Source organism: Myripristis murdjan, chromosome 16, assembly GCF_902150065.1.
Source record: "Myripristis murdjan chromosome 16, fMyrMur1.1, whole genome shotgun sequence".
Lineage (NCBI taxonomy): Eukaryota > Metazoa > Chordata > Actinopteri > Holocentriformes > Holocentridae > Myripristis > Myripristis murdjan.
Genome location: NC_043995.1, coordinates 30,710,597 through 30,737,502, shown reverse-complemented (window position 1 = coordinate 30,737,502; position 26,906 = coordinate 30,710,597). Strand labels below are relative to the sequence as shown.

At 40.1% G+C, this 26,906-nt stretch overlaps 1 protein-coding gene and 1 long non-coding RNA gene across 2 annotated transcripts; one reads left to right on the top strand and one right to left on the bottom strand.

The window, feature by feature from the left end:
* Positions 1–808: 808 nt before the first annotated feature.
* On the top strand, positions 809–18,453 carry LOC115374030 (uncharacterized). The gene is made up of 3 exons (XR_003929588.1): positions 809–820; positions 1,802–1,807; positions 18,373–18,453. It is a non-coding gene; the product is annotated as an uncharacterized LOC115374030 (long non-coding RNA).
* Positions 18,454–20,392: 1,939 nt separating this feature from the next.
* LOC115374323 (natural killer cells antigen CD94-like) lies at positions 20,393–22,197 on the bottom strand. Its single transcript, XM_030073179.1, has 6 exons — positions 22,179–22,197; positions 21,841–21,913; positions 21,605–21,756; positions 21,319–21,488; positions 21,070–21,176; positions 20,393–20,528 (listed from the first exon to the last, which is right to left on the bottom strand). The coding sequence occupies exons 1-6, from the start codon at positions 22,195–22,197 to the stop codon at positions 20,393–20,395; spliced, it is 657 nt and encodes a 218-aa protein (XP_029929039.1).
* Between the last annotated feature and the right edge of the window lie 4,709 nt (positions 22,198–26,906).

The following is a 26,906-nucleotide window of genomic DNA, read 5'->3' as shown; positions in this document are numbered from 1 at the left end:
TCAGCATCTCTAGGAACTCATTCAAGACTGTTGGAAAACCATTTCAGGTGACTACCTGATGAAGCTCATCGAGAGAATGCCAAGAGTGTGCAAAGCAGTAATCAAAGCAAAAGGTGGCTATTTTGAAGAATCTAAAATATAAAACATGTTATTTCACACTTTTTTGTTACAACATAATTCCATGTGTTCATTCATAGTTTTGATGCCTTCAGTGAGAATCTGCAATGTAAATAGTCATGAAAATAAAGAAAAAGCATTAAATGAGAAGCTTTTGACTGGTAGTGTATGTCAAACACACAGAAGTAGGTGTGGTGAGAACTTAGAATGAGAATGATGAGAATGAGAATGACAGTGAGAAATGAGATATCCCTCTAAATCTGGCTGAAAAAAAAATGGCCTAAAAATTTTTCACTGGTGTGGATACTGCCCACCCAGGATCTTTACTGACCCCCTGTCAATTCTTTCTGGATATGAGTCTGCCTTGAGCTTCATTGTCTTTTCAGCTACGCAGTCCTTTTATAGCTAATGTTAGACACAGTGTAGCTTTGTGGTGTCTATAAATGGAATTAGGGTTGGGTGGCCAATCCACCCTTTAGTAATTTCTGAGACAGGGGCCTGTTTCAGTCCAAGGCCTTTTACACATCTAACACATTTCACACCGATCAAAACTAAAGCAGTTTGAATTTACCAGCAGGGAAGTGCAGCTGCAAAATACAAGGCGTATTATAAATAAAAGACCTGTGCAGATGGGGGACACTAGGACTCAGTTTCACCATTTGTCCAATGAAGGTGAAAGATCACCTGGACCTTTAAAGAGCCCGTGAGTGGACTCTTACTGTCTTGATTTGATGTATTTCCTGTTGAAACATGAAGTTTGGGCAGGACATGGTGCAGGGAAGGTTCACTCACAAGTGCAAACCAATAGGATCTCAGTTTGGGAGAAAGACCGACTTTTATTTTGAAGGGATGAGGTGGATGAGAGAGGATGTTTGAAGATTTATGAAGGTTGTACCGGTTGAAATTTGACTTTCCAGCCACTAGTACAGGGTGCTGTCACTATATGAGATGCTCTGCTTATTGTGTGTTTTCAATCACATAAGGAGAGGAAATGTTTGCTGCACTGCCCTCTAGAGGTTGAAACTGTCAGTCACGTTGCACTGGTGGCTGCACCGAGTCAGTGATGCAGCAGCAGGGATTTTGAGCAGCTGTCAGTGGTAAAATACCTGTAGCTGTACCTTTTATGGCCTTATTCATGACCTTTACATTTGACCATTTTCATCCAAAAACACTAAGACACTAAAAGTCAGACTAAGAAAATCTTTGGAGAGTTTGACCACTCCACTCAGCAGAGGGGAAACTTTGGGACACTTCCTTTACATCAAGAATAATTACGTAATGAATAATTAAACACAGAAATAAAATGTGTCAGTGTGCTGCCAAAAAAAACAAAACAACAACAACAAAACAGACCACTGATATTGTCTGTCTCCCAAAATCAACAGTTACTGATCTATTATACATAAAAAGTGCAGTTAACTGTGAAATTGTGCAGTGTTGGATATGTCTGCCTTTTCATCAAAGCTTCACAGAGCTGAGCTGATGTCCTGCTGTGATCTGTCACTATCTGCTGCAGTGTGGAGAGACGGCCACTAGAGAGAGGCACTGAGGTCAAAATCCAACACTGCCTGGCTTTAATCAAACCACCAATACTTTCAACAGTACACCTATAGAATATGGGAGGAGGGTTTGGGAATCCTGACTGAGATTTTGTTTATTATTATATGGTAAGGTGAGATATTAGAGTAAAGTTTCTGTTTAAAAAAACATATTTTCTCTTCAGTGTGTGTTCTTTTCACTCTCCTGATGTGTTGTTCTGTGCATGGAGTTGATTTGTTTCTGGAATTGGTTTTGAAGAGGGTTCACTTCTCAAAGATCAGTTTTCATTCAGTCAGACTGACAAAACAGAACATTAAACTCAAGACTTGCATTTAGGACTCGCATTGTCCTATAATGAAGAATACATATAAATCACTGTAGTTTGTCGTCAAGGTTTAAGTGAAATAATTTTAACTGATATAATATTAGGCCGATGTGTGATAGACGTTAATTTTTATCTGGGATTTTATTAGATGTGGTACCAGCAGCGTCAACCGAACTTGGTAGCAAATCAGGAGCGAGCATAAAAATATAATTCAAAGTGTCATGCAGCTGCTGTGGCTTATTATTCTGGTATTATTATTGTATTTTTTGGATAATATATGTTACAGGATCCTGCCTGATGAGATCCTTTCTAATTTTATCAAAGTTCATGTTAAATCTTCAAGTGGCAATTTGAGGTAAAAAAAAAAAAATAATATTAATAAAATACAATATACCCATACACACACAGAATATGGTTAAGAATGCAGCAGGTTTACTTGCAAAGATGTTGAAGACAGTGATCAGGTTGGGAGGTTACAGATTACATTTTAACATGGTAACAGTGATGTGATCACAGGAAAAGACACTTCTTCACCAAATAAACAAAATAAACATTGTCATTAGAATACAACTGCTTCAAACAATGTTGGCCGATGCTGCTTGTGTTGGAAATGATGTGAATGACAGTATTTCAAGTACAGCTCTGCAATAAAATGCTCTTTTACAGTAAATGATTACACAAAGAAAACCAAACAATTTTAACTGAAATTCTCCATGTTTTGTTCTGGAGTATGAGCAATCCAGCTGATTTCTCTACAGGTGGATTCAATAATCACAACACACTCAGCGATGTCTAAACAGACAAAGCCTTCATTTCACAGATCCATTGGTATTTGCCAGCACATTTCCCAGCTATCCATCCCTTAGGTGAGCCCCCCTGGACAGAAAGTGCACAGTCCCTGTTGTCAGAAGGTCGGTTGATCCAGTAGCTGATTGAAGAACATGATGGTTAGAAAACTGTTGACAGATTTTATGAGTCGTGGTGTTTAGAAATGTGTCTTACCTTTCAGTCAGATCACTTCCATCGACCCACTTCCAGACCCCACTTGTTCTTCTCAAGCCAATCCAGTAGCCGTAAAAATCACTGTCACTGATTTCCTTGATGAACTCCTGATGAATAATCAGAGATGTTTCAGTACCACATTCAAATGGACACATTGTGACTTTTGGACTCTTTTTTTACTGTTTCAAGCTCAGTTTGTGACATAGACACTCCTCTCTGTTCCTGTCATGTTCCCTTTACCTGCTCCTGTCCATTTTCTATCACAAGCAAAAGTGCATTCCTCTGCCTGCAGTCTTCTGCAGCTTCTTCCCAGGTTTTCAATTCACGATAATAATTTGTTGTTCTAAGAAGATAACAGCTGGAATTGGACGGGGAGAGAAGCCAGCCCTCCTGACAAGGATTACACCGTCTCTCTGAGAGAAATAAGAGAGACAAATCAACAAACATGATTATTGATTTGTGATTTCAGTATTAGCACTCTAATAATAATATCATTTTTTGTGACCATACTGAAGTGGTTATCAGATTACCTTCCTTGTCTCCTGTTTTGGGGCAGTAGGCATCAAGGATCCTCTGTGTCCGAGTCAAGCTGAGCTCAGTCCTCTCTCTCCTCAGCTTCTCCACTTGTCTCTCTAAGGCGCTCTTCTCCATCTGCAGCTGCTGACTTTCTGAAGTCAGGATGCTGTTGTTTTGTCTCAGGTCACCAATGAGGACCGTCTGATCGCTGAGAACCCTCCTCAAGCTGTCATTGGCTGAGCTGAGGCACAGTACATTCTGACTGGCTGCAGCTGTGTGGTTTTTTCTCAGCTTGGCCATATTGTCAGAAATGAGAGAGGTAACTGCAGAGAAGGACACAGAAACGTCTCGGCTGTCAAATCAGCCACAAAATAAGAATCTGTTGTACTGTCTGTGGAACATGGTATTACAAATCATTTCAGTTCAACTGGCCTTCATGTAAAAGTTATTATAGCTTTTGACGCTCTGAGTCCAACCTCACTTTATTTCACAGACCAACTGTAAAGCTGACATCTAAATATGAATTAGGACAATATGTCCTTTTTATGTGACAAAATAAATGTTGAGTCAATACTCACAGTAGAAACGAAGGGCCATGATGACTAAGAATATCAGCCAACACACCGATACCAGTGGAAAAGACGGAGAGAAGGAGGGAGTCTTCTCATCTAGCAGAGACAAAGAGTCCAGTCAGATCACCTGAACAGCTGATACAAAACACTTTCATGTGAGTCAGTTTTCTTTAGCATTAAACACACATCCTTTGAAATATCCCACATATTGTGTTCAACTCTTACCTTTATTCCAAATGTCATCTTTTTTTACAGAATTCATGATCATAGATAGATAGATTTACTGCTGGATTAGGATGATAAAACAGCAATCCAAAGGATGACATGCTAAAGTACAAAACTTATTTCCAGCATGGTCCTTGGTGTTACACAGAAGAAACAAATAGACAAGAATCAGACAATCTCAAGACAAAAGACATACAGGATTAGGTGGGAACAGAAGACAGCCCATAAAACAAATAAATAACAATTAAATAGCAGTAAAACTATCTAGAATTAATACACATTCACCTTCTTCCATAAAAGCTGCTTGAACTGCCTTTTAAAAATTTCTCGTGATGTTAGGAGTTTTGTAGCAGTGGGCAAACAGTTCCATGCCATGATACCAGTGTAAAAGAAGGAATTTTAAACTGCATTATTACACACTCTGGATACAACGCAGGAGCGGATACTGGCCATGTTATGACCATGGTGTGTGTACCAGGGTAACACTAGAGAATAATCATGTTGATTTGAAAAATTTACCTGAAAAGTTTGGATTTTTGTCAGCAGTACGTTCCACTGCATGAACAGAGTTCTCCCCTTCCTCAATTGTCTCTGACAAATCATACATGATAAAAAAACTGGACATCAGAACAATGTACATGGAAAATACACCAGCAACATAATAAAATAATAATGGTAGTAGTATTCGATGTACTTTGGTAACTTCATTATTCTAAAAAGGACACATTTGCATCACAGAATCAGTCAGATTAGTGGTAAATCATCTGGTTTTGTGTTCAAGATGAGAACTTGTGCAGATTAGGTGTAGAGAGCGTCTTACCTGCAGACAGAGAAACATTAGGATTTTTGAAAAGAACGGCCTGCGCGTTTGGTTTTCTGTTCATCCTGCTCACATCAGAGGGATCGCCAACAGTCTGATAGGAGGCTTGCAAGTTATTTCTTTATGTTGAGAGTGTGCCAGTGTGTTATTGTTCACGGAAACTGCTCAGTTATTTTTAACTTGTGCTTTGAGGTTTTGACAGTTGTTTTTAGGTGAAGAAGATGAGCTCATTTCCGCGGTTTCTCTCAAGTTGTTAAGCTTTGTTTTTGTGACTCCTGCATCTTGTCTTGGTGCTGAAGTTGTGAACTTGCTTTGAATTCAAGCATGTCCCTTTTTTCATGTCAAATTCAGTGAAAAACCAACATAAAGCATTTTACAGTAAGGTGTGTGTTCACCAGGAGCCTCCCAAGCAGCTTCAGTTCTCCTCAGCATTTGATTCTCCAAGTCTCTGGAAATCTCCTGGAGGAACGGAGCTCCATTCCTCCAAATGATATTCCCTCATTTGGTGTTTTGATGATGGTGGTGGAGAGCGCCGTGCCGCTCCAAAATGTCCCATAGGTGTTGAGCTGGGTTGAGATGTGGTGAGTGCAAAGGTCAAATATCATTTTCATCCTCATCAAACCATTTAGTGAGCCCTGCTGCCCTGTGGATGGAGGCTCTACTGGTCCTCCTTTGTTGCCTGTTGAAGGTCTCGCTCCTCTCTCTCATCATAACCTAGAATCTGTTCCAGACGTTGATGGGTTTGGTGCTGCTCACAAGTTGCAGTGAGAAAAGTGAAAAACTGTGGCTTGCTTAAGAAGCGCAGTGCAGATATCTGCATATGTGTAACATTAAAATCATGTAGCCACCTTTATTCTATAGTAATATATATTCTGTGCTTGCATTTTGTTAGGTGAGCTTGTGTCAGTGTGTAGTTTAGTGTGTGTGTTTGTGTGCAAAAGGGGGGGACTTTCCCACGTCCTTTCAGTTAACCAACACTGAGCAATAAATAATTCCATGACACACCGAAACGTCGGAAATATATGTATCATTGCAAGTTTGGCAGTGTGTGGGAGTCTGCAACTTTGGATCCACTCGTCCCTCTCCTACGCACCTGTCTCATGAAATTTGTGTGTGTTGTATTCTTCAGTATCTCAGCGTAGTCATCCTGGAAGAGACGACTCCCATCAGGACAGACACGTTTCCTCGCAGGATAAAAGATGATCACTCAGAATAACTTCCTATTGTTTTGCAGTGAGCCTTCCCTCTGAGGGGACAAGTGGAAAATGCCCCCCTCACGCCCGTAGAGGTCTCTGGGTGGACTCGCCCACGTGTCCAGAATATGGTGAAGGATAACTCGCTTGACCACATCACTTTTTCTCCACATTTCTGTAGAGCCATGCCACTCAACGCCCAACTGTGTGTTTGTCTTTATAATGAGGCTTTATGCACTGCAGACCAGCCTATTCCATCAAGCTGGATAACGGGATAGCCTGGCTTATTTCGATAAGCCTCGCTAATTTAAGTGAGAGTTCTGTTCCATCAAAGTGGCTTATATGAGTTGCAGCTCAGTAACCATGGTAACTTAGTCAGCAGAACTAGCCTGCTCCTTGGCGGGCTTACGGTCAAGCTTAGCTCAGCTGCGTGTCAAAGAATGTCCGACGGACGGAAACAGACCCCCAAATGACAGTCCTGTCATGTATATTGTTGCCATGGCATCACATATTCAATTAAACTAAATTCAAATTTAATTATGTAGCACCATGTTCGTGTTCGGAAATATAAGTTCAGACTTATTTCCCATAATGTGACCAAGCATGAATGTGTTTATTTAATAAAAATAAACGTAATGAAAATCATGTGTTAGCACTGTCAGTCTCCGAAATCAACCGAATAAACAATCAATTACTCAATCAAATTTTATTCATGTAGCACAAGTCATACAACAAATGCAACAACAAGTGTTGAACATAAGAGTTAAAAAGAACATGAGGTTAAATAAAAGAAGACGTCTTATTTTATTTCCCAACTGCAATTTGTGATGATCCGCCTCTATTCTGCCCGAAGCCAGTAGGTTAGTTGACATAGGTGAAGGACGTTTACAAGAACACATATTTCAGTTAATCCCAATTGGATTCATGGTCATCCCACTTTTTGAATGATTCCTTTTTATTTGGATTGTTGCATGTATAATTTCAGAAAGACTGTGTTTTGAAATCATTTATTAACCATTCAAAAAAAAAAACAAAAAAAAAAAAAAACTCAATCATCATAATTTTGTACAAGCTGTGAAGACAAAGAATGAAAGCATTAAATACAGTCCACACCATGGCTTTCTGTTGTGTTTAAATTTATACTTACTTCCTTCTCCAGTTTTCTGATTTCCATATCCCGGCGGTGTTGCACCGGTCAACAATCCTGCTTCCGGCGCCCCTCTGGCCGCTAGCGGCACCCCTCCAGCAGATGGCGCCCTAGGCAATTGCCTATACTGCCTATGCCAAAAGCCGCCCCTGTTTGTGATGATTTCCCTATATTCTTCATATAGTTCCATCAGCAGTGTCTGCTCTGCCGCTGAAAACGTCGAGGCTCCCCTTTTCCCCTCCTTTTGAGACAGCTGTATCTTCGTTTCGACAATCGACTGTTCTGGGCTGCTTATGTACCCCGCGGACGCGCACACTTGAGGCTCGTTCAAACGTGGCTAGAATTAGTGTTGACTTGACGCGGCTGAATCGCGTTAGTGGAACGGGTTGAGGCTTTAGTGAAAGTTGATGCTAATTCAAGCCAGGCTACATCACGTAAGCGCAGCTTTCTTTAGCTGCTTTCATGGAATAGCCCTCTGCTATAATACCCCTCTCCATACACTATAATATCCCTCTCTATGTGCTATAATGCCAACTCTTTGTATTATAATGTCCCATATGGAAATGTAATATATGACACATATGCCACTATAACACAGATATTGCCATACATGTTACATATAAGATGATATACTCTTATCACATACATACAGGGGCGGACTAGGACTAAAAAACAGCCCTGGACTTTGACTTGGCTTGATTCCAATAATTTAACAATATGTTAATAATTTAACAATATGTTAAATTATTTGTTTTAAAAATGTAAATTACTTATCAAACAGACCTAACAATTCAGCTACCAATGAATGAGCAGTAGTATGCCTGTGATAACACAGATTGAAAAATAAGCCGAAGTGATACCTCTTCTCTGAATAGACAAGCTAAGCCAGTGTGCTGCTGTTCGCCAGTGAAAATAGAGCGGAGTGGCAACTCTTCGCTTTGTTACACAATCTATGTCAGTGCGCTGCTGTAGCTGGAGAGTTTCTCTGCCTTTTGGCTTATGCGGTGCCGGTGCAGTTATTATGTCAAATTCCGCGTTAAAAATAGATTCCGTTTTATTTGGCTAATTCCGCGATTCCGTGATCCGTGATCCCACCATTTTCTTTCCTTTTTTTAGGATTAGCAACACGAGTGGTGTCCATGGTCTCTCTCTAGTCATCTCAACTTGCACACAGGCACACACTACCATGAGTATCTTTGACACGGCTGAGTGGCAAGTAAGCCTGCGCATCTAAGGGCCTACTGGCGCATTGTTGCCACCTATCGGTCTGGATATGGAACAACAGTAGATTACAAGCAAAAAGGGGAAGAAAAACAAAAAAAAGAGCGGCTGGCCGCTGGTCAACTGGCAGCACCGGCCGTTCTGGTATTCTCCAGAACGTCCAGATGGCCAGTCCGCCCCTACATACATACATGCATCACGTGTATATATGAAGATATACACTCAGAGGCCATTTTATTAGTTCCACCTGTACAATCTAATCCAATACAACTGCCACAAAGTTTCCTTCTCTGATGCCTATAGTGTTCAGCTTTTCTTGTTGTCACAGAAATAGAGATGTTCATACACTTCTATGTTTGGCATTGAGCTCATAGTTAGAGCTGCTGTTGGACTGGACTGCAGTTTACTGAGATGTGTTTCTACTATTCTGTCCCCCTGATGTATAAGAACAAAAATAGAAACACCTCTCAATGTAATGCAGTTCAGTACAAGACCTCTGCAAACTACAACCTCAACAATAAGCATACAATTAAAGTGACACATTCTCCACAATGTCAACACAAGCTGAACATTATAAACTTTGTTCAAAGGTAGAATTTATGGCAGAGCTGTTGAATTGAACTGCATTAGATTGTGCAGGTGGACCTGATAAAGTGGCCACTGAATATAGGTTTATAGCATATATGAAACAGCCATAGTAAAATTTATTCTACAGGCAGCCAGTGTGGTTCAAAATGCCGCAAAAGACTGATTTATTACAATCTGGTTTAAAGCATAAAGCCCATGAACAAAGTTAAAAATGGAAACCTCAAGCTGGGGTGGTCCAGGCCAATGCACAGGAAGTATGCTGTGCTAAAACCAAACCTGAGAAAACACCTCCACCTCCCCAACAGAAAACCACACACCAAAACCAGAAGCAGAGCCACAGCAAACGTTCAGCTCACACTGCACCAGCTGCTGCTGGAGCTGCAGGCAAACAGCAGCCACAGCACTAAAAGATAAAACTGTGAATTAAAACTGCGCTGAATCTCCTACACAAACCCGGCGGTCTGCACACGCTGATCACGCACTGCGCGTAGGGCACCAAGTGCCTGGGGGGGCACCAAAAAAACAGGCTTGTGAAAAATCATCATAACAGTAGTAATCATAATAACGATATATTTAAAATAAAAGTGTGTAAACTTGTGTGGCTGCATTAGACAGATACAAACAAATGTCTATGGATATTCTCATTTATCCAGGTCATCGTTCTCTTTGGGCAAAATTGAATCGTAGGCAACTGGACTTATACATTGGGGAAACAAAAAAAAACACTTAACAAGCGCATGGCTCAATACAGAAGGGCGAACTCCTCAGGTCCAGTCTCAGCTGTCTATTCACATCTAAAGGAAAAGGCACATTCCTTTGAAGACAGCAATGTTAAGATTTTGGACAGGGAGGATAGATGGTTTGAGAGAGGAGTAAAAGAGGCCATATATGTGAAAGTGGAAAAACCATCCCTCAACAGGGGAGGGGGTCTGCGGCACCACCTATCTCCAATCTATCATGTTGCCCTTTCATCGGTACCCAGGAGGTTCAACAAATTAACCTCAGACGACTCTCAACGATCGTCGTTCACCAGGGTTTCACCTGACTCTGACCACTGTCGTTTCACCAGACCACAACAATGGTCCAGTGAAACCAGTGCCTGCATGAACACACCCACAGGCATTAGGGTGGACACTCCCACAGAGGTTATATACCTGGACCTTACCCCACTGTCTTTGTCAGATTAGTGCGGACTAGAAAGACCGATGAGCATGAACTGATGAAGCCCCTTGGATAAGAGGCAAAACGTCTTCCTAAGACAAATACAAGTCCAGTTGCCTACGATTCAATTTTGCCCAAAGAGATACAAACAAATACAAATTATATTTTTTTGTTTATTGTTTACAAGAAAAACTAACAAAACTAAATTTTTGACAGTTTAATCTTTATCTTCAGGCGTGTTTCCTGTGTTAGGTTCCTTGTTTTAGCCATTTTTGTGTCTGAAGGACTTTCAAATGTGCTGGCTTTATATAAACACGAAGATTGGCAACAAAAATTGTGTTTTTTAATAAAAAGAACGACCTTCATCACTGGTACCAAAATGACCCAATACTGAAAATTTCTTAAGTATTTTTATGGAGCCAATCAATTTTTTTAGGATTTGTTTAGTATTTTGGCTGTGACTGTACTAAAAGAAATTGCACTTGAAGACCTAAGAGTGATTTGTTAATGCAATATTTCACAAATGCATGGGGTGTCCGAAAACTTTTTTCCACCACTGTATGTGCCCCCTCCAACCGATCCTGCTCTATGGTCAGCACACATTGGGGATGTGGCTCAGAAACTGTCATGTGCCTCTGTAGGGCCTCTAACAACTGGTGCTTGTGAAAATATCTGGTACATAGTTTTATAGAATAGCATAGTCTTTTGTAGAGAGTTCCTTTGTTAAGTAAATTTTATTGTGTTGTTATTTGTACTTATGTGAATTTTGCACTTTAAAATTCTTATTTAAAATTCCTTATTTAAAGGTACTTTGTACTGTGTTTACAATTTTCAGTTTGTCTACAGTCATTGCAAAGATCTTTTTTTAATAATGGTGGTGGTTTTTATTTTATTACAGTTAGGTCCAAAAATATTTGGACAGTGACACAAGTTTTGTTATTTTAGCTGTTTACGAAAACATATTCAGGATACAATTATAATGTGGGCTTAAAGTGCAGACTCTCAGCTGTAATTTGAGAGTATTCACATCCAAATTGGAGCAAGGGTTTAGGAATTACAGCTCTTTAATACGTAGCCGCCTCTTTTTCAAGGGACCAAAAGTAATTGGACAATTGACTCAGAAGGCTGCAAAATAAATAAATAAATAAATAAATAAATAAATAACAAGGCTGCATGGGCTCTTCCCTCGTTAACTTGTCATCAATTAAGCAGTTAAAAGGTCTGGAGTTGATTCCAGGTGTGGTGTTTGCATTTGGAAGCTGTTGCTGTGAACACACAACATGCGGTCAAAGGAGTTCTCAATGGAGGTGAAACAGACCATCCTGAGGCTGAAAAAAAAGAAGAAAGTGGCCAAATCAACAGTTTGGTACATTCTGAGACAAAAAGAGTGCACTGGTGAGTTTGGGAACTCAAAAAGGCCTGGACGTCCACGGAAGACAACAGTGGTGGATGATCGCAGAATCCTTCCCATGATGAAGAAAAACCCCTTCACAACATCCACTCAAGTGAAGAACACTCTCCAGGAAGTAGGTGTATCAGCATCTAAGTCTACCACAAAGAGAAGACTTCATAAGTGTAAATACAAAGGATTCACCACAACGTGCAAACCATTAATCAGCCTCAAAAATAGAAAGGCCAGAACTGACTTTGCCAAAAAACACCTGAAGAAGCCAGCCCAGTTCTGGAACAGCATTCTTTGGACAGATGAGACTAAGATCAACCTGTACCAGAATGATGGGAAGAAGAAAGTTTGGAGATGAATTGGAACAGCTCATGATCCAAAGCACACCACATCTTCTGTAAAACATGGTGGAGGCAGTGTGATAGTATGGGCATGCATGGCTTCCAATGGCACTGGGTCACTTGTGTTTATTGATGATGTGACAAAAGACAGAAGCAGCCGGATGAATTCTGAAGTGTATAGGAATATACTTTCTGCTCAGATTCAGCCAAATGCAGAAAAGTTGATTGGACGGCGCTTCACAGTACAGATGGACAATGATCCAAAACATACTGCAAAAGCAACCCAGGAGTTTTTTAAAGCAAAAAAGTGGAATATTCCGCAATGGCCGAGTCAATCACCAGATCTCAACCCAATTGAGCATGCATTTCACTTGCTCAAGACAAAATTTAAGGCAGAAAGACTGAAGACAGCTGCAGTAAAGGCCTGGCAAAGCATCATAAAGGAGGAAACCCAGCCTTTGGTGATGTCCATGGGTTCCAGACTTCAGGCAGTCATTGCCTGCAAAGGATTCTCAACAAAATATTGAAAAGTAACATTTTACTTAGGGTTATACTTATTTGTCCAATTACTTTTGAGCCCCTGAAATGAGGAGTGTTTGTATAAAAATAGCTACAATTCCTACATGTTTAATCATATATTTTTGTTCAACCCCTTGAATTAAACCTTAAAGTCTGCACTTCAATTCCGTTGTAGTTGTTTCATTTCAAATCCAATGTGGTGGCATGCAGAGCTCAAATCATGAAGATTGTGTCACTGTCCAAATATTTTTGGGCCTAACTGTATTTTAAATTATTTTATTTTATTTATAGTTAGTGTTTTATCAATATTTTAATTTCACCTCTTATTTATTTGCATGTCTCCAAAACATTAATATTGAGAAGTTATTTTGGAAATAAAGAGAAATGCACTGACAAATACTGAATTATTATTCATTTCCATTGGGGGTTGGTGGGGAGGAGTGCTCTGTTCTGTTCTGAGCTCTGAGTGCGTTCACATTTAAAGGGTTTTTGGTGCATCATGTGACTCTTCTTCTGCCGCCTACTTCACCCAGGAGGAACAAACTGTCATCATGGAGTGCTAAGAAGAGGATAAAAATATAATTACTGTGGCTTAAAATGAGGCCAGAGATGAATGTTTGGCAATTTGAGGTAAAAATTTGAATACAATAAAAATAAACTCATGCACACATAGAATATGGTTAAGAATTCAGCAGGTTTACTTGCAGAGATGTTGAACACAGTTATCAGGTCGGGAGGTTACAGATTACATTTTAACATGATAACAGTGATGTGATCACAGGAAAAGACACTTCTTCACCAAATAAACAAAATAAACATTGTCATTAGAATACAAACTGCTTCAAACAATGTTGGCTGATGCTGCTTGTGTTGGAAATGATGTGAATGACAGTATTTCAAGTACAGCTCTGCCATAAAATGCTCTTTTAAAGTAAATGATTATGCAAAGAAAACCAAGAAATTTTAACTGCAATTCTCCATGTTTTGTTCATGAGTATGAGCAATCCAGTTGATTTCTCTACAGGTGGATTCAATAATCACAACACACTCAGCAGTGTCTAAACAGACAAAGCCTTCATTTCACAGATCCATCGGTTTTTGTAAGCACAGTTCCAAGCTCTCCATCCCTCAGGTGAGCTCCACTTGACAGAAAGTGCACAGTCCATGTTGTCAGAAGGTTGGTATATCCAGTAGCTAATGGAAGAACATGATGGTTAGAAAACTGTTGACAGATTTTATGACTCATGGTGTTTAGAAATGTGTCTTACCTTTCAGTCAGATCACTTCCATCGACCCACTTCCAGACCCCACTTGTTCTTCTCAAGCCAATCCAGTAGCCGTACAAACTCCTTTCACTGATTTTACAGATGAATTCCTGATGAATAATCAGAGATGTTTCAGTACCACATTCAAATGGACACATTGTGACTTTTGGACTCTTTTTTTTTTTACTGTTTCAAGCTCAGTTTGAGACATCGATGCTCCTCTCTGTTCCTGTCATGTTCCCTTTACCTGCTCCTGTTTATTTTCTATCACAACCAAATCTGCATTCCTCTGCCTGCAGTCTTCTGCAGCTTCTTCCCAGGTTTTCAATTCATTAATATTATTTGTTGTTATAAGCAGATAACAGATGGACTTGGACGGGGAGAGAAGCCAGCCCTTCTGACAAAGATTAGACCGTCTCTCTGAGAGAAATAAGAGACAAATCAACAATCATGATTATTGATTACTGATTTAAGTATTATCACTATTATCACTATCATATATCACTTATCATAAAATCATTTTGTGACCATGCTGAAGTGGTTTTCAGATTACCTTCCTTGTCTCCTGTTTTGGGGCAGTAAGCATCAAGGATCCTAGTCAAGCTGAGCTCAGTCCTCTCTCTCCTCAGCTTCTCCACTTGTCTCTCTAAGGCGCTCTTCTCCATCTGCAGCTGCTGACTTTCTGAAGTCAGGATGCTGTTGTTTTGTCTCAGGTCACCAATGAGGACCGTCTGATCTCTGCTGTTCTTCTTTAAGTGAATTATTTCTGAGCTGAGGTTGTTGATGATGCTGGTCAGGTTGTTTTCTTTTGCATCACTGTAATTTCTTGCTGCAGGAACTGCAACATAAAAATCAGTGAGATAACGTCTCTTACATTGGTTTACTTTGTCAGTCGCTGTTAATGCTCATGAAACATCAAACCACCTGATCTACTTTACTTTACTGTAGGTTCACTTGACCTCCTGGAAGTCTGGGTTTTCTTATTAAATCTCTGTTAAAATTAACTCAGAGACCCACCACTGCTTTGAGTAACTGTAACGTTTTTTAAATCTAAAATATAACTCAAAAATACACCAATCATGTTCCACTTATAAATATATATTAATCAAAGACAAAAAAAGATACAGAAATCAAGAATTGGTTTGAAAGAGTGGAGGGAAAACACCATTCATTTCCCCTGTAGATTGTTTTTGATCTGTAATACTTTGGGACAAACTAGACTACTTGAATATGGGCATTACTTGTGATAGGAAAAAAAAATACAGTTTATCCATTAGGCTCTACCTCCAAATGAGTTAGCTTAAACATCATAAAATGACAGTTGCTTTTATCATGTGTGCATTCTTACAGTAGAAACAGAGCATTATGATGGCCGCGACCAAGATAACACAAAGAATCCCCAAACAGCACACCACCAGCTGAACACCGTGACTTCCTCTCACTGGCTTCTCCCCTAAAAATCCTGTTGATGGCAAACATCAGTGAACAGAAACAGCTTCAGGATATTTTTTAAGGCATTTCTGATTATTTGACAGTTTATTATGAAGAGAGAAGGGAATGATGTGGGGCTGGGTGGGCTGATTTTAAAGTTATAGCCTGTTACCACTTGGGACTCACTGACTCATATAACAGAACAGTCAACAGTGATCAGTGTTGGGGAGGAACTAGTCACATGTAAGCAGAGTAACTAGTCACATGTAACTAGTAACATGGAATTAAATTCCCAAATAAGTGTTATTGTGATCAGTTACAGTTACTGAGAGGAACATGTAATAAAATTACAGTTTTTAATGTAACTGATTACAAAAGGGGTTACATCCAAATATGCCTCGTGGTCGCCTCCCTGTGGAGGTTTTTCTGGGCATGACCACCTGGGAGGAGACCCTGGGACAGACCTAGGACATGCTGGTGGGTTGGTTATGTGTCCTGACTGGCCTGGGAACCCCTTGGGACCCCAAGAGGAGCTGGTGGATGAGGCCCTGGAAAAGACCGTCTGAACTGACCTCCTCAGCCTGCTGCCAGAGCGACCCAGTCCCGGATCAGCAGCAGAAAGTGAAGATGAGGATGATGAAGTTTCTTAATTTGCTTGTGTTCTCTCTTCTGTATCTGAATGTGTTTTCTTTAGTTGCAGTGCACTGAGCTCTCAGTGCCACTGCACTTTGCATCTTTATTGCCCAAATTAAGCCATTTGTTAGAAAAGTGATCAAAAAGTATTTAAATGTAATAAGTTGCATTATTTTGATGAAGTAATTAAAATAGTTACATTACTTATTACATTTTTGTCAGGGTAACTAGTAATCTGCAACCTATTATATTTCAAAAGTGACCTTCCTAACACTGACACTGATCATAAAGTTTTTCCATTGCCTGTTCTCAGCGCTCAGGGTGTGATCGCCCCCTCTGCTACTCAGGAAGTGATGCGTTTCATGTTTGTGGTTTGTTTGCAATAAACAGAAGTAGAACTGGGCACTCAGCATCATCAGCTGAACAGACAATGAAAAGAGCCTGTCTCTGACTCTGATGACCAGCTGCTCAATACGAGCCTGAAAATCTCCTGGCTGTGGTCGTGTCACTAGTTTTTCTCCCTGTTTTTCCTTGTCCTGAACTTTGTGTTCAAGATTACTTTTGCTTTCATGTTTGGAATCTAACCATGTGTTTTTTCCCGTGCCATAGATTCACTGAAAAACTCCTTTTTTTATCACTTCAGCTCTGAGTCTGCGTCCAGAATTTGGGTTAACCTTGTTGATTGTGACAGAAAAACTCTTTGCATCTTGAAAAATACTAACAATAACAGTAGCAGTACTTGTAACAGTAGTCAGAGTATTAGTACAACTGTAGTAAGAGCAGCAGTAGTAGCAGTAGAAGTGGTAGCTGAGTAGCATAACTACTAGAAATAGTAATAATAGCAGCAGTAGTAGTTGGGGAAGTAGCAACAGTAGTTGTACTTGCAGTAATAGTAGTAGTAATATTATTATTCCATTTGGAAACTAGGAAGGAATTTCCAATTATTGAATAAATTCCTTTATATGAACTCACCTTGTGTGTCTGTATTTAGATCTGCTGTGTTGCCCTGAACCTTCACGTCATCGTACACTGTTTCCTCCTCACATTTAGCTGACAGGTAGACAATAATAAAAAATAATCTATTGCAGTTACATAAAATAAGATATTCGTGTCAAGAGTGGGCTCACTCTTTGTGATCTGCCAAATGTCAAAAATTACTCTTACCTTTGGATGCGGAGGGCTTGTTGGCTTTGAAAACAATGGAAGCGTAATTAAGCTCTCCCTCCATCGCTCAGACTCGACAGCTTCTCTGTCTGTCCAGAAGCTGTGTGGCTTCTGCTCGGAGATGTAACACGGTGTAAAAAAACAAGTTCCTGCCTTGCAGGAGGAGGCAGTTGTTTCCTCTGCTCAGTCCATCAGCCTCAGCTGTCAGATGATCATCTTTTGGCAAAGGCTGTGTGACAAACTCCTTCACAGCAGTAACTCTGACAACATACATGTGGCTTCCTGACTTCACTGTTGCATTAGCAAAAATAAAAAAAAGTCTTTCCTCTGATGATGCTGAGAGGTGGTATTATGAGCCTTGTGAGCAGATAACTGTGCAAAGACACGCTGCTTTGTCTGCTAAAAAACAGGAAAAACAAACCACTGTGACTGTGGTTTTGTCTGGTGCAAAGATGGTTCAACTTGTCCACTCATCAGCATATTCACACTTTTAAAGTGGACAAATGTACCAGTATGAAGGGTGTGTGTGTGTGTGTGTGTGTGTGTGTGTGTGTGCATGCTGCTGCTTATCACTGAGACAACCAGTGTTTTTAAAATGTTTATGTGCTGTTTGGCTAAGATTCATAATTTGCTCCCTGACGGAGCTGCTTTACCGCTGGACTGAAGCCTTTATCTGTGCTGATGCAGCAAATTTGGCCTCTGATATTCACTGTTATGAGAGTTGAATTGTATTTTTGCTCACATGCTTTGATGTATGTTGTGTGTGTGCTTTAAAAAATGTATATATTTATTAAATATTTCCATGCTGCTCTCATAGCCAGGTCTCCACTGAAAAAAGGACTTTTGTGTGAGACACTGAGACCAAACGATGAAATTAATAAGTAAACTAAATAAAATAAATTAGGGTTGGGTGGCCAATCCACCCTCAAGGTATTTCTGAGACAGAAGATGCTGAAGGGAGGATGGAGATGTGACAGCAGGGCCTGTTTCAGTCCCAGGCCTTTTACACATCTAACACATTTCACACCGATCAAAAGTAAAGCAGTTTGAATTTACCAGCAGGGAAGTGCAGCTGCAAAATACAAGACGAATTATAAATAAGAGACGTGCAGACAGGGGACACCAGGACTCAGTTTCACAATTTGTCCAATGAAGGTGAGAGATCACCTGGACCTTTAAAGAGCTCGTGAGTGGACTCTTACTGTCTTGATTTGATGGATTTCCTGTTGAAACAGGAAGTTAGGGCGGGACATGGTGCAGGGAAGGATCACTCACAAGTGCAAACCAACAGGATCTCAGTTTGGAAGAATGAGACTTTTATTTTGAAAGGATGAGGTGGATGAGAGAGGATGTTTAAAAATTTGTGAGGGTTGTACCGGTTGAAATTTGACTTTGCAGCCACTAGTACAGGGTGCTGTCACTATATGAGATGCTCTGCTTTACAGGAAGTGGAGGTCATGTGAGGTCATTTCATGGAGACTTTAAGAGGCTCATGGAGAACACAGGTGGGTCAGCTTCATCCCTGCTCCTGTGAGTGCTCCTCATGCTGTTGGCAAGCCAAACCAACCTTTTATTGTGTGTTTTAAATCACATAAGGAGAGGAAATGTTTGCTGCACTGCCCTCTAGAGGCTGAAACTGTCAGTCACGTTGCACTGGTGGCTGCACCGAGTCAGTGATGCAGCAGCAGGGATTTTGAGCAGCTGTCAGTGGTAAAATCCCTGTGGCTGTACCTTTTATGCCCTTATTCATGACCTTTACATTTGGCCATTTTCATCCAAAAACACTAAGACACTAAAAGTCAGACTAAGAAAATCTTTGGAGAGTTTGACCCATCCACTGAGCGGTGGGGAAACTTTGGGACACTTCCTTTACATCAAGAAGTGATGTTAAATAATGAATCATTAAACACATAAATAAAATGTGTCTGTCTCCCAAAATCAACAGTTTCTGATCTATTAAATATAAAAGGTGCAGCTAACTGTGAAATTGTGCAGTGTTGGATATGTCTAACTTTTCATCAAAGCTTCAGAGAGCTGAGCTGATGTCCTGCTGTGATCTGTCACTATCTGCTGCAGTGTGGAGAGACGCCCACCAGAGGGAGGCACTGAGGTCAAAATCCAACACTGCCTTGCTTCAATGGAACCACCAATACTTTCAACAGTACAACTATAGAATATGGGAGGAGGGTTTGAGAATCCTGATTGAGATTTTGTTTATTATATGGTAAGGTAAAATCTTATAGTAAATTTTCTGTTTAAAAAAATGTATATTTTCTCTTAAGTGTGTGTTCTTTTCACTCTCCTGATGTGTTGTTCTGTGCATAGAGTTGATTTGTTTCTGGAATTGGTTTTGAAGAGTGTTCACTTCTAAAAGATCAGTTTTCATTCAGTCAGACTGACAAAACAGAACATTAAACTCATGACTTGCATTGAGGACTCGCACTCGTCTTATAATGAAGGATACATATAAATCACTGTAGTTTTTGTGCGTAGCAAGTGAAATAATTTTAACTGATACAGTATTAGGCCAATTTGTGATAGACTTTGATTTTTATTCGGGGTTTTATGAGATGCGATACCAGCAGCGTCAAACAAACTTGCTAACAAATAAGGAGCGAGCATAAAAATATAATTCAAAGTGTCATGGAGCTGCTGTGGCTTATTATTCTGGTATTATTCTTGTATTTACTGGATAATATATGTTACAGGATCCTGTCTGATGAGATCATTTCTAACTTGATTAAAGTTCCTGTTAAATCTTCAAGTGGCAATTTGAGGTAATAATAATAATAATAATAATAAAATATAATATACCCATGCACACACAGAATATGGTTAAGAATGCAGCAGGTTTACTTGCAAAGATGTTGAAGACAGTGATCAGGTTGGGAGGTTACAGATTACAGAATTACATTTTAACATGGTAACAGTGATGTGATCACAGGAAAAGACACTTCTTTACCAAATCAACAAAATAAACATTGTCATTAGAATACAAACTGCTTCAAACAATGTTGGTTGATGCTGCTTGTGTTGGAAATGATGTGAATGACAGTATTTCAAGTACAGCTATGCAATAACATGCTCTTTTACAGTAAATGATTATGTAAAGAAAACCAAGCAGTTTTAAGTGAAATTCTCCATGTTTTGCTCATGAGTATGAGCAATCCAGCTTATTTCTCTACAGCTGGATTCAATAATCACACGATGTCTAAACAGACAAAGCCTTCATTTCACAGATCCATTGGTTTTTGTCAGCACAGTTCCCAGCTATCAATCCCTTAGGTGAGCTCTCCTGGACAGAAGCTGCACAGTCCTTGTTGTCATAAGGTTGGTATATCCAATAGCTGATGGAAGAACATGATGGTTAGAAAACTGTTTACAGATTTTATGACTCATGGTGTTTAGAATGAATGAATGAATGAATGAATGAATGAATGAATGAATGAATGAATTAATGATTTATTTACATGTCCTGCCACAACTGTGGCCCATCCCACAAAGGAATTATAAGACACCAAATAAAAATATATCACCATCCATAACAAAACAAAAAAACACTGCTTGCCACAACAAAACAAAGGGAGCAAACAGGCAATAATACAACAAATTCCAGGCACTCAATGGTACATTGCCATCTTCCTCTTATACCAGGCCTTCTCAATGAAATCCGCGACTGCATGTGTTTTATATTTAAATAGCCATGTCAACATCTCTTTGTCCTGCATTAGGTGGCTTGTTTGTACCTTAACTTGATTAAACAACTTAAATCTTATATCATGGTAAAACGGGCAGTAAAAAAGAAAGTGCATTTCATTTTCTATTTCTCCAAGGTCACACATATCACAGAGCCTAGAACTTAGCCTAGAGCTTAGAAATGTGTCTTACCTTTCAGTCAGATCACTTCCATCGACCCACTTCCAGACACCACTTGTTCTTCTCAAGCCAATCCAGTAGCCGTACAAACTCCTTTCACTGACTTTACAGATGAATTCCTGGTGAATAATCAGAGATGTTTCAGTACCACATTCAAATGGACACATTGTGACTTTTGGACTCTTTTTTTTTTTTTTTTACTGTTTCAAGCTCAGTTTATGACATCGACGCTCCTCTCTGTTCCTGTCATGTTCCCTTTACCTGCTCCTGACGATTTTCTATCACAACCAAATCTGCATTCCTCTGCCTGCAGTCCTCTGCAGCTTCTTCCCAGGTTTTCCAGTCACGATATGTACCGTGTACAACCAGATAACAGCTGGACTTGGATGGGGAGAGAAGCCAGCCCTTCTGACAAGGATTACACCGTCTCTCTGAGGGGAATAAGAGAGACAAATTAACAAACATGATTACTGATTTGTGATTTCAGTTTTATCAATATAATCATAAAATCATTTTTGTGACCATGCTGAAGTGGTTTTCAGATTACCTTGCTTGTCTCCTGTTTTGGGGCAGTAGGCATCAAGGATCCTCTGTGACCAAGTCAAGCTGAGCTCAGTCCTCTCTCTCCTCAGCTTCTCCACTTGTCTCTCTAAGGCGCTCTTCTCCATCTGCAGCTGCTGACTTTCTGAAGTCAGGATGCTGTTGTTTTATCTCAGGTCACAAATGAGGACTGTCTGATCGCTGAGAACCCTGCTCAAGCTGTCATTGGCTGAGCTGAGGCACAGTACGTTCTGATTGGCTGCAGCTGTCTGGTTTTCTCTCAGCTTGGCCATATTGTCAGAAATGAGCGAGGTAACTGCAGAGAAGGACACAGAAACATCTCAGCTGTCAAATCAGCCACAAAATAAGAATCTGTTGTTCTGTCACTGTGGAACATGGTATTACAAATCATTTCAGTTCAACTGGCTTTCATGTAAAACTTATTATAACTTTTGATGCTCCAAGTCCAAACACACTTTATTTTACAGACCAACTGAAAAGCTGACAGTCCTGTATCTAAATATTAATTAGGACAATATGTCCTGTTTATGTGACAGAATAAATGCTGAGCCAACACTCACAGTAGAATCGAAGGGCCATGATGACTAAGAATATCAGCCAACACACCGATACCAGTGGAAAAGACGAAGAGAAGGAGGGAGTCTTCTCATCTAGCAGAGACAAAGAGTCCAGTCAGATCACCTGAACAGCTGATAGAAAATACTTTCATGTGAGTAATTTTTATTTTTTTGCTTTAAACACACATCCTCTGTCCTTTACCCCAAACGCCTTTTTTATAGAATCATAATCATAATAATAATCATGTGGATTTCAAAATTTACCTGAAAAGTTTGGATTTTTGTCAGCAGTGTGTTCCACTGCATGAACAGAGTCCTCCCCTTCCTCAATTGTCTCTGACAAATCATACATGATAAAGAATTGAACATCAGAACAATGTACATTGAAAATACATCAGCAAAATAATATAAGAATAATGGTCATAGTATTTTTTTGTACTTTGGTAACTTCATCATTCATACATGGAAGCGTTTGCGTTACCGAAGTCAGATTCGTGGTAAATCATCTGGTTTTGTGTTCAAGATGAGAACTTGTGCAGATTAGGTGTAGAGAGCATCTTACCTGCAGACAGATAAACATTAGGATTTTTGAAAAGAACGGCCTGCGCGTTTGGTTTTCTGTTCATCCTGCTCACATCAGAGGGATCGCCAACAGTCTGATAGGAGGCTTGCAAGTTAATTCTTTATGTTGAGAGCGTGCCAGTGTGTGTTTTTAATGGAAACTGCTCAGTTATTTTTCACTTCTGCTTTGAGGTTTTGTCAGTCTTTTTCAGGTGAAGAAATGAGTTAATTTCCTTGGTTTCTCTCAAGTTGTTAAGCCTTGTTTGTGTGACTCTTGCATCATGTCTTGGTGATGAAGTTGTGAACTTGCCGTGAATTCAAGCATGTCCCTTTTTTCATGACAAATTCAGGGAAAAAACAACATATAGCATCTTACAGTAAGATGTGTGGCCACCAGGACCCTCCCAAGCAGCTTCAGTGCTCTTCAATGCCCAAAAATGGAGTGAGCTCAGAGGGAATCATATATCTGTTTATGTGTATCATTAGAATCATGTAGCCACTTTTATTCTATATTCATGTATATTCTGTGTTTGCATTTTGTTATTCAAGCTTGTGCCAGTGTGTAGTTCAATGTGTGTGTGTGTGTTGGTGTCCAGGAAACACAAACAGTCCCAGGCTGCACTGTCCTCGCTGCTGAGTTGAAGTGTTTCTTTGAACTCATCACACTCACCACTTTGTATCTAATTAGCTGATGAGGAGACAGGAAGGCCTTGTTTTCTGCTCGGTGACAATCCTAACCAGTGAGAGTTTAACCAAGACAAATGACACGTAATGATATGTGACCAGGAGGTGTAAAGGCTAAAAGCTAAAAATGGCAGAATACAAGAAGCAGCCACTGCTGGCAGGTTTGTAGATCCTGGTGGTGAAACGGGAGGTGGCGTCCACATTGCCAAACTAGCAACCAAAGCAGGGACAAGAGCAGTCACCACTGGGCCATCTATGCTCCACTTTTCCCCTCCACTCCACCACCACCAACACCACCACCGGGGCCTGGCTCACCTTTTCTGCAACCAGCAGCAACAGAAACAGATGGCAGGTGCGCATCTGTTAGCGGTAGCCTTTTTACCAACTCTCATCTTGGAGAATCCAGCAGTGTAACTCCACACGACCTCGGGGTTGATAAACCCAAACAGCTCCTCCTGGATCATTTTCCAGTTCAGCTCGTCTCGTTGAAGTAATGCACTTCATTCACTGAACCTTTATTCATTCTCGAATGGACATTGAGGCTACCCTCATTTTCAATGCCATCGAGTTTACAAGCGCATTAAAAACAAAATAACACATACATATAATAAGAAAATCATTTAAAACAAATACAATCAGAAACACAGTGTTCTGAGATTAAAGTCTTAAACTGTGCAAGAGAGGGGAGTGCTTGCATCTTCAGAGTGTGCTGGAGGGTGTTCCACGAGTTTGGGGCATTATGGGAGAATGCAGTTTTACCAAGTTCAGTACAAGCTCGGGGAACTTTTAGGAGTAGCAAGTCAGATGAACGGGTCACGTAAGTGCCAGAATTCCATGCTAAAAGGTTTGTGATATATGATGGTAGTCTACCAAGAAGGGCCTTAAAGATGAATAAAAGCCAATGTCCTTTGCGCCTCTCTTCAAGGGAGGGCCAACCAACTTTCTTGTAGAGCAAGCAATAATGAGTGTCATATCTATCGCCAGTTATAAATCTAAGGGCAGAGTGATAAACAGTGTCCAGGGGCTTCAGAGTTGAAGCAGCAGCATGTTTGTAAATTACATCCCCATAATCCATGACAGACAAAAATACAGCTTCAACAATTCTTTTTCTTGAGTGTACTGGAAAACTTGATTTATTTCTGTACAGAAAGCCAATCTTTTGTCGCAACTTGGAGGCTAGCTCATTCACGTGGAACTTGAATGAGAACTCCTCATCAGGCCAGATGCCTAGATATTTGTATTCTGTGACACTCTTGATTTCTGAACCAGTTTTGGTGTATACACTATTGTAGTCAATGTTTTTGGCTCTGGAAAACAACATGAATTTTGTCTTAGTTGCATTAAGAAGTAGTTTATGTCAGATAAGGGATTCTTGAAAAGAATTAAAAGCAAGTTGCAGATTTTTGGTGGCTAGCTGTACAGAATCCGTGATACGATATAAAATTGTGTCATCAGCATAAAGATGAGCATGGCAATCACTTACAGAAGAAACAATATCATTTATATAGACAGTGAAAAGTATGGGGCCCAGGACAGAACCTTGTTGCACACCTCTATTAGTTACCAAAAATTCAGATTTTGTATGACCAAGTTTAACACCCTAAAGCCTATCAAATAAGTAGCTCTGAAACCAGGTACATGCATTTTTATCCAAACCAATAGCATCTAATTTTCTGAGAAGCAAGTGGTGATCAACTGTATCAAATGCTTTAGACAAATCTATAAAAAGAGCAGCACAGTGATACCTCTTATCTAATGCAGTTATTATGTCATTTGTCACCAATGTGATGGTGGAGATTGTACTATGATTGGCTCTGAAGCCAGACTGAAAAGGACTTAAGACTGAATGGTCTGAAATAAAAGGCTTGAGTTGAGAGTTGACCAAAGATTCCATTACTTTTTCTAGACAAGGTAATTTGGAGATGGGGCGATAGTTGTTTAAGTCATCCCCAGTGCCACCTCTGTGTAAGGGGACTACATGAACAGTTTTCCATAGTATGGGAAATTTTCCAATTGAGATGGACAGATTAAAAATGTTGGTAAGGTGCTGTGTGATAACAGGGGCTGCAAGCTTTAAAAAGAAGGAATCCAAATTATCCTCACCAGTAGAGCATTTAGGATCTATGGATTGTAGTGCATTCAGCACTTCACTGTGTGTGAAGGAACAGAGGGAGAAACTGGTTTGACCCCTAGCACTCTCACTATCAGCGTCAGCATCAGCACCAGTGCTATCAGTACTGACTTAAAGAAGCTCTGGATACTCTCTCTCAAATAAAAGTGCAGCATCTGTGAAGTACTTGTTGAGGATAAGGCAGATCTCTAAATCATCTGAATCGCCAGAATTTCCAGTGGGCTGGGTTTGAGGAGGAGTTAGTGATTAGAGCTAAATAGTAATCAGATTTTGATTTTCTCACTGCTGTAGTACATTTATTCCTAAGTTGTTTGAAGTACAACCAATGTGCAGGGTCACCTGAACGCCTCGCACGAGACCAGGCTTTGTTCTTCTCACGGAACAAAGTTGATAGTTCCTTTGAGAACCAAGGTGCAATTCTGTCTTTGATCCTGAATTTCTTGAGGGGAGCATGTTTATTAATGATTGAAGTAAATGTAACTGTGAAGCAGTCAGTACCATGCGCACTTTCAGCAGCGCATGGTACCAAAACAGAGCCTGGCTTGAGTTCTCTGTGAAAGGCAATGCTGCGTACCGTTTCCCTTATAGACACTTCAGAGCTCATGCATCTCTTCAGTGAATGTTTGCAAATCTCGAGCAGGCCTGACAGTCGATGAGAGAGCAGAAGAAACGCTGACATAGTTCTGATTGATGTGTGGCGCTGTCCACGGTGCTGATGCATCTGTCACCATGTGGCTGTTTGGTGAATTTGTTTTGCACTAATAAATAAATTAGGCCTCAAACTGTTTGTGTGTGAACTGTAAGGTTTAATGGGTTCAGACCACATGACTTTAGTAGGCCATCCTATACTGTGCCATTCTTGTAATAGGCTGCACTATCGGGGCGAGATAATTCATAACGACTGAACTGAACTGTCATCATTATAATATGTCATCATTAAGATATGGAGTAAATAAGAATGTAATTTCATTATAGTCTTTTAACATATAAATGCATACACCTTATTCCACATAAAACATAGCAGTAAACTATACAGTATGAATCTGTAATCAAATTAAATGGCTATGATTGTCGGGGCCCGTCAAAAAAAACAAATGCCCATTCAGCGAGCTTCCTCTGGCGCTGGGTCTGGTTTGGCACTGAGCTCATAGTGGTGCTGTTGGACTGGACTGCATTATATTGATAGCTGTTTCCACTATTCTGTCCTCCCTCATGTATATAAATACGGAGGACAACAAAATTAGAAAAACCTCTCAATGTAATGTAGTCCAGTACAAGACCTCTGCAAACTACGAACTCAATAATAAACCATGGCAAAGCTATTGCACTGAACTGCATTATACAGATGGACGTGA

Coding starts and splice junctions, on each gene's coding strand:
- LOC115374323 (XM_030073179.1), bottom strand. Junction 21,757..21,840: donor GCAGCCAATCAGAACGTACT/GTGCCTCAGCTC, acceptor ATAAAACAACAG/CATCCTGACTTCAGAAAGTC. Junction 21,489..21,604: donor CAAAACAGGAGACAAGCAAG/GTAATCTGAAAA, acceptor TATTCCCCTCAG/AGAGACGGTGTAATCCTTGT.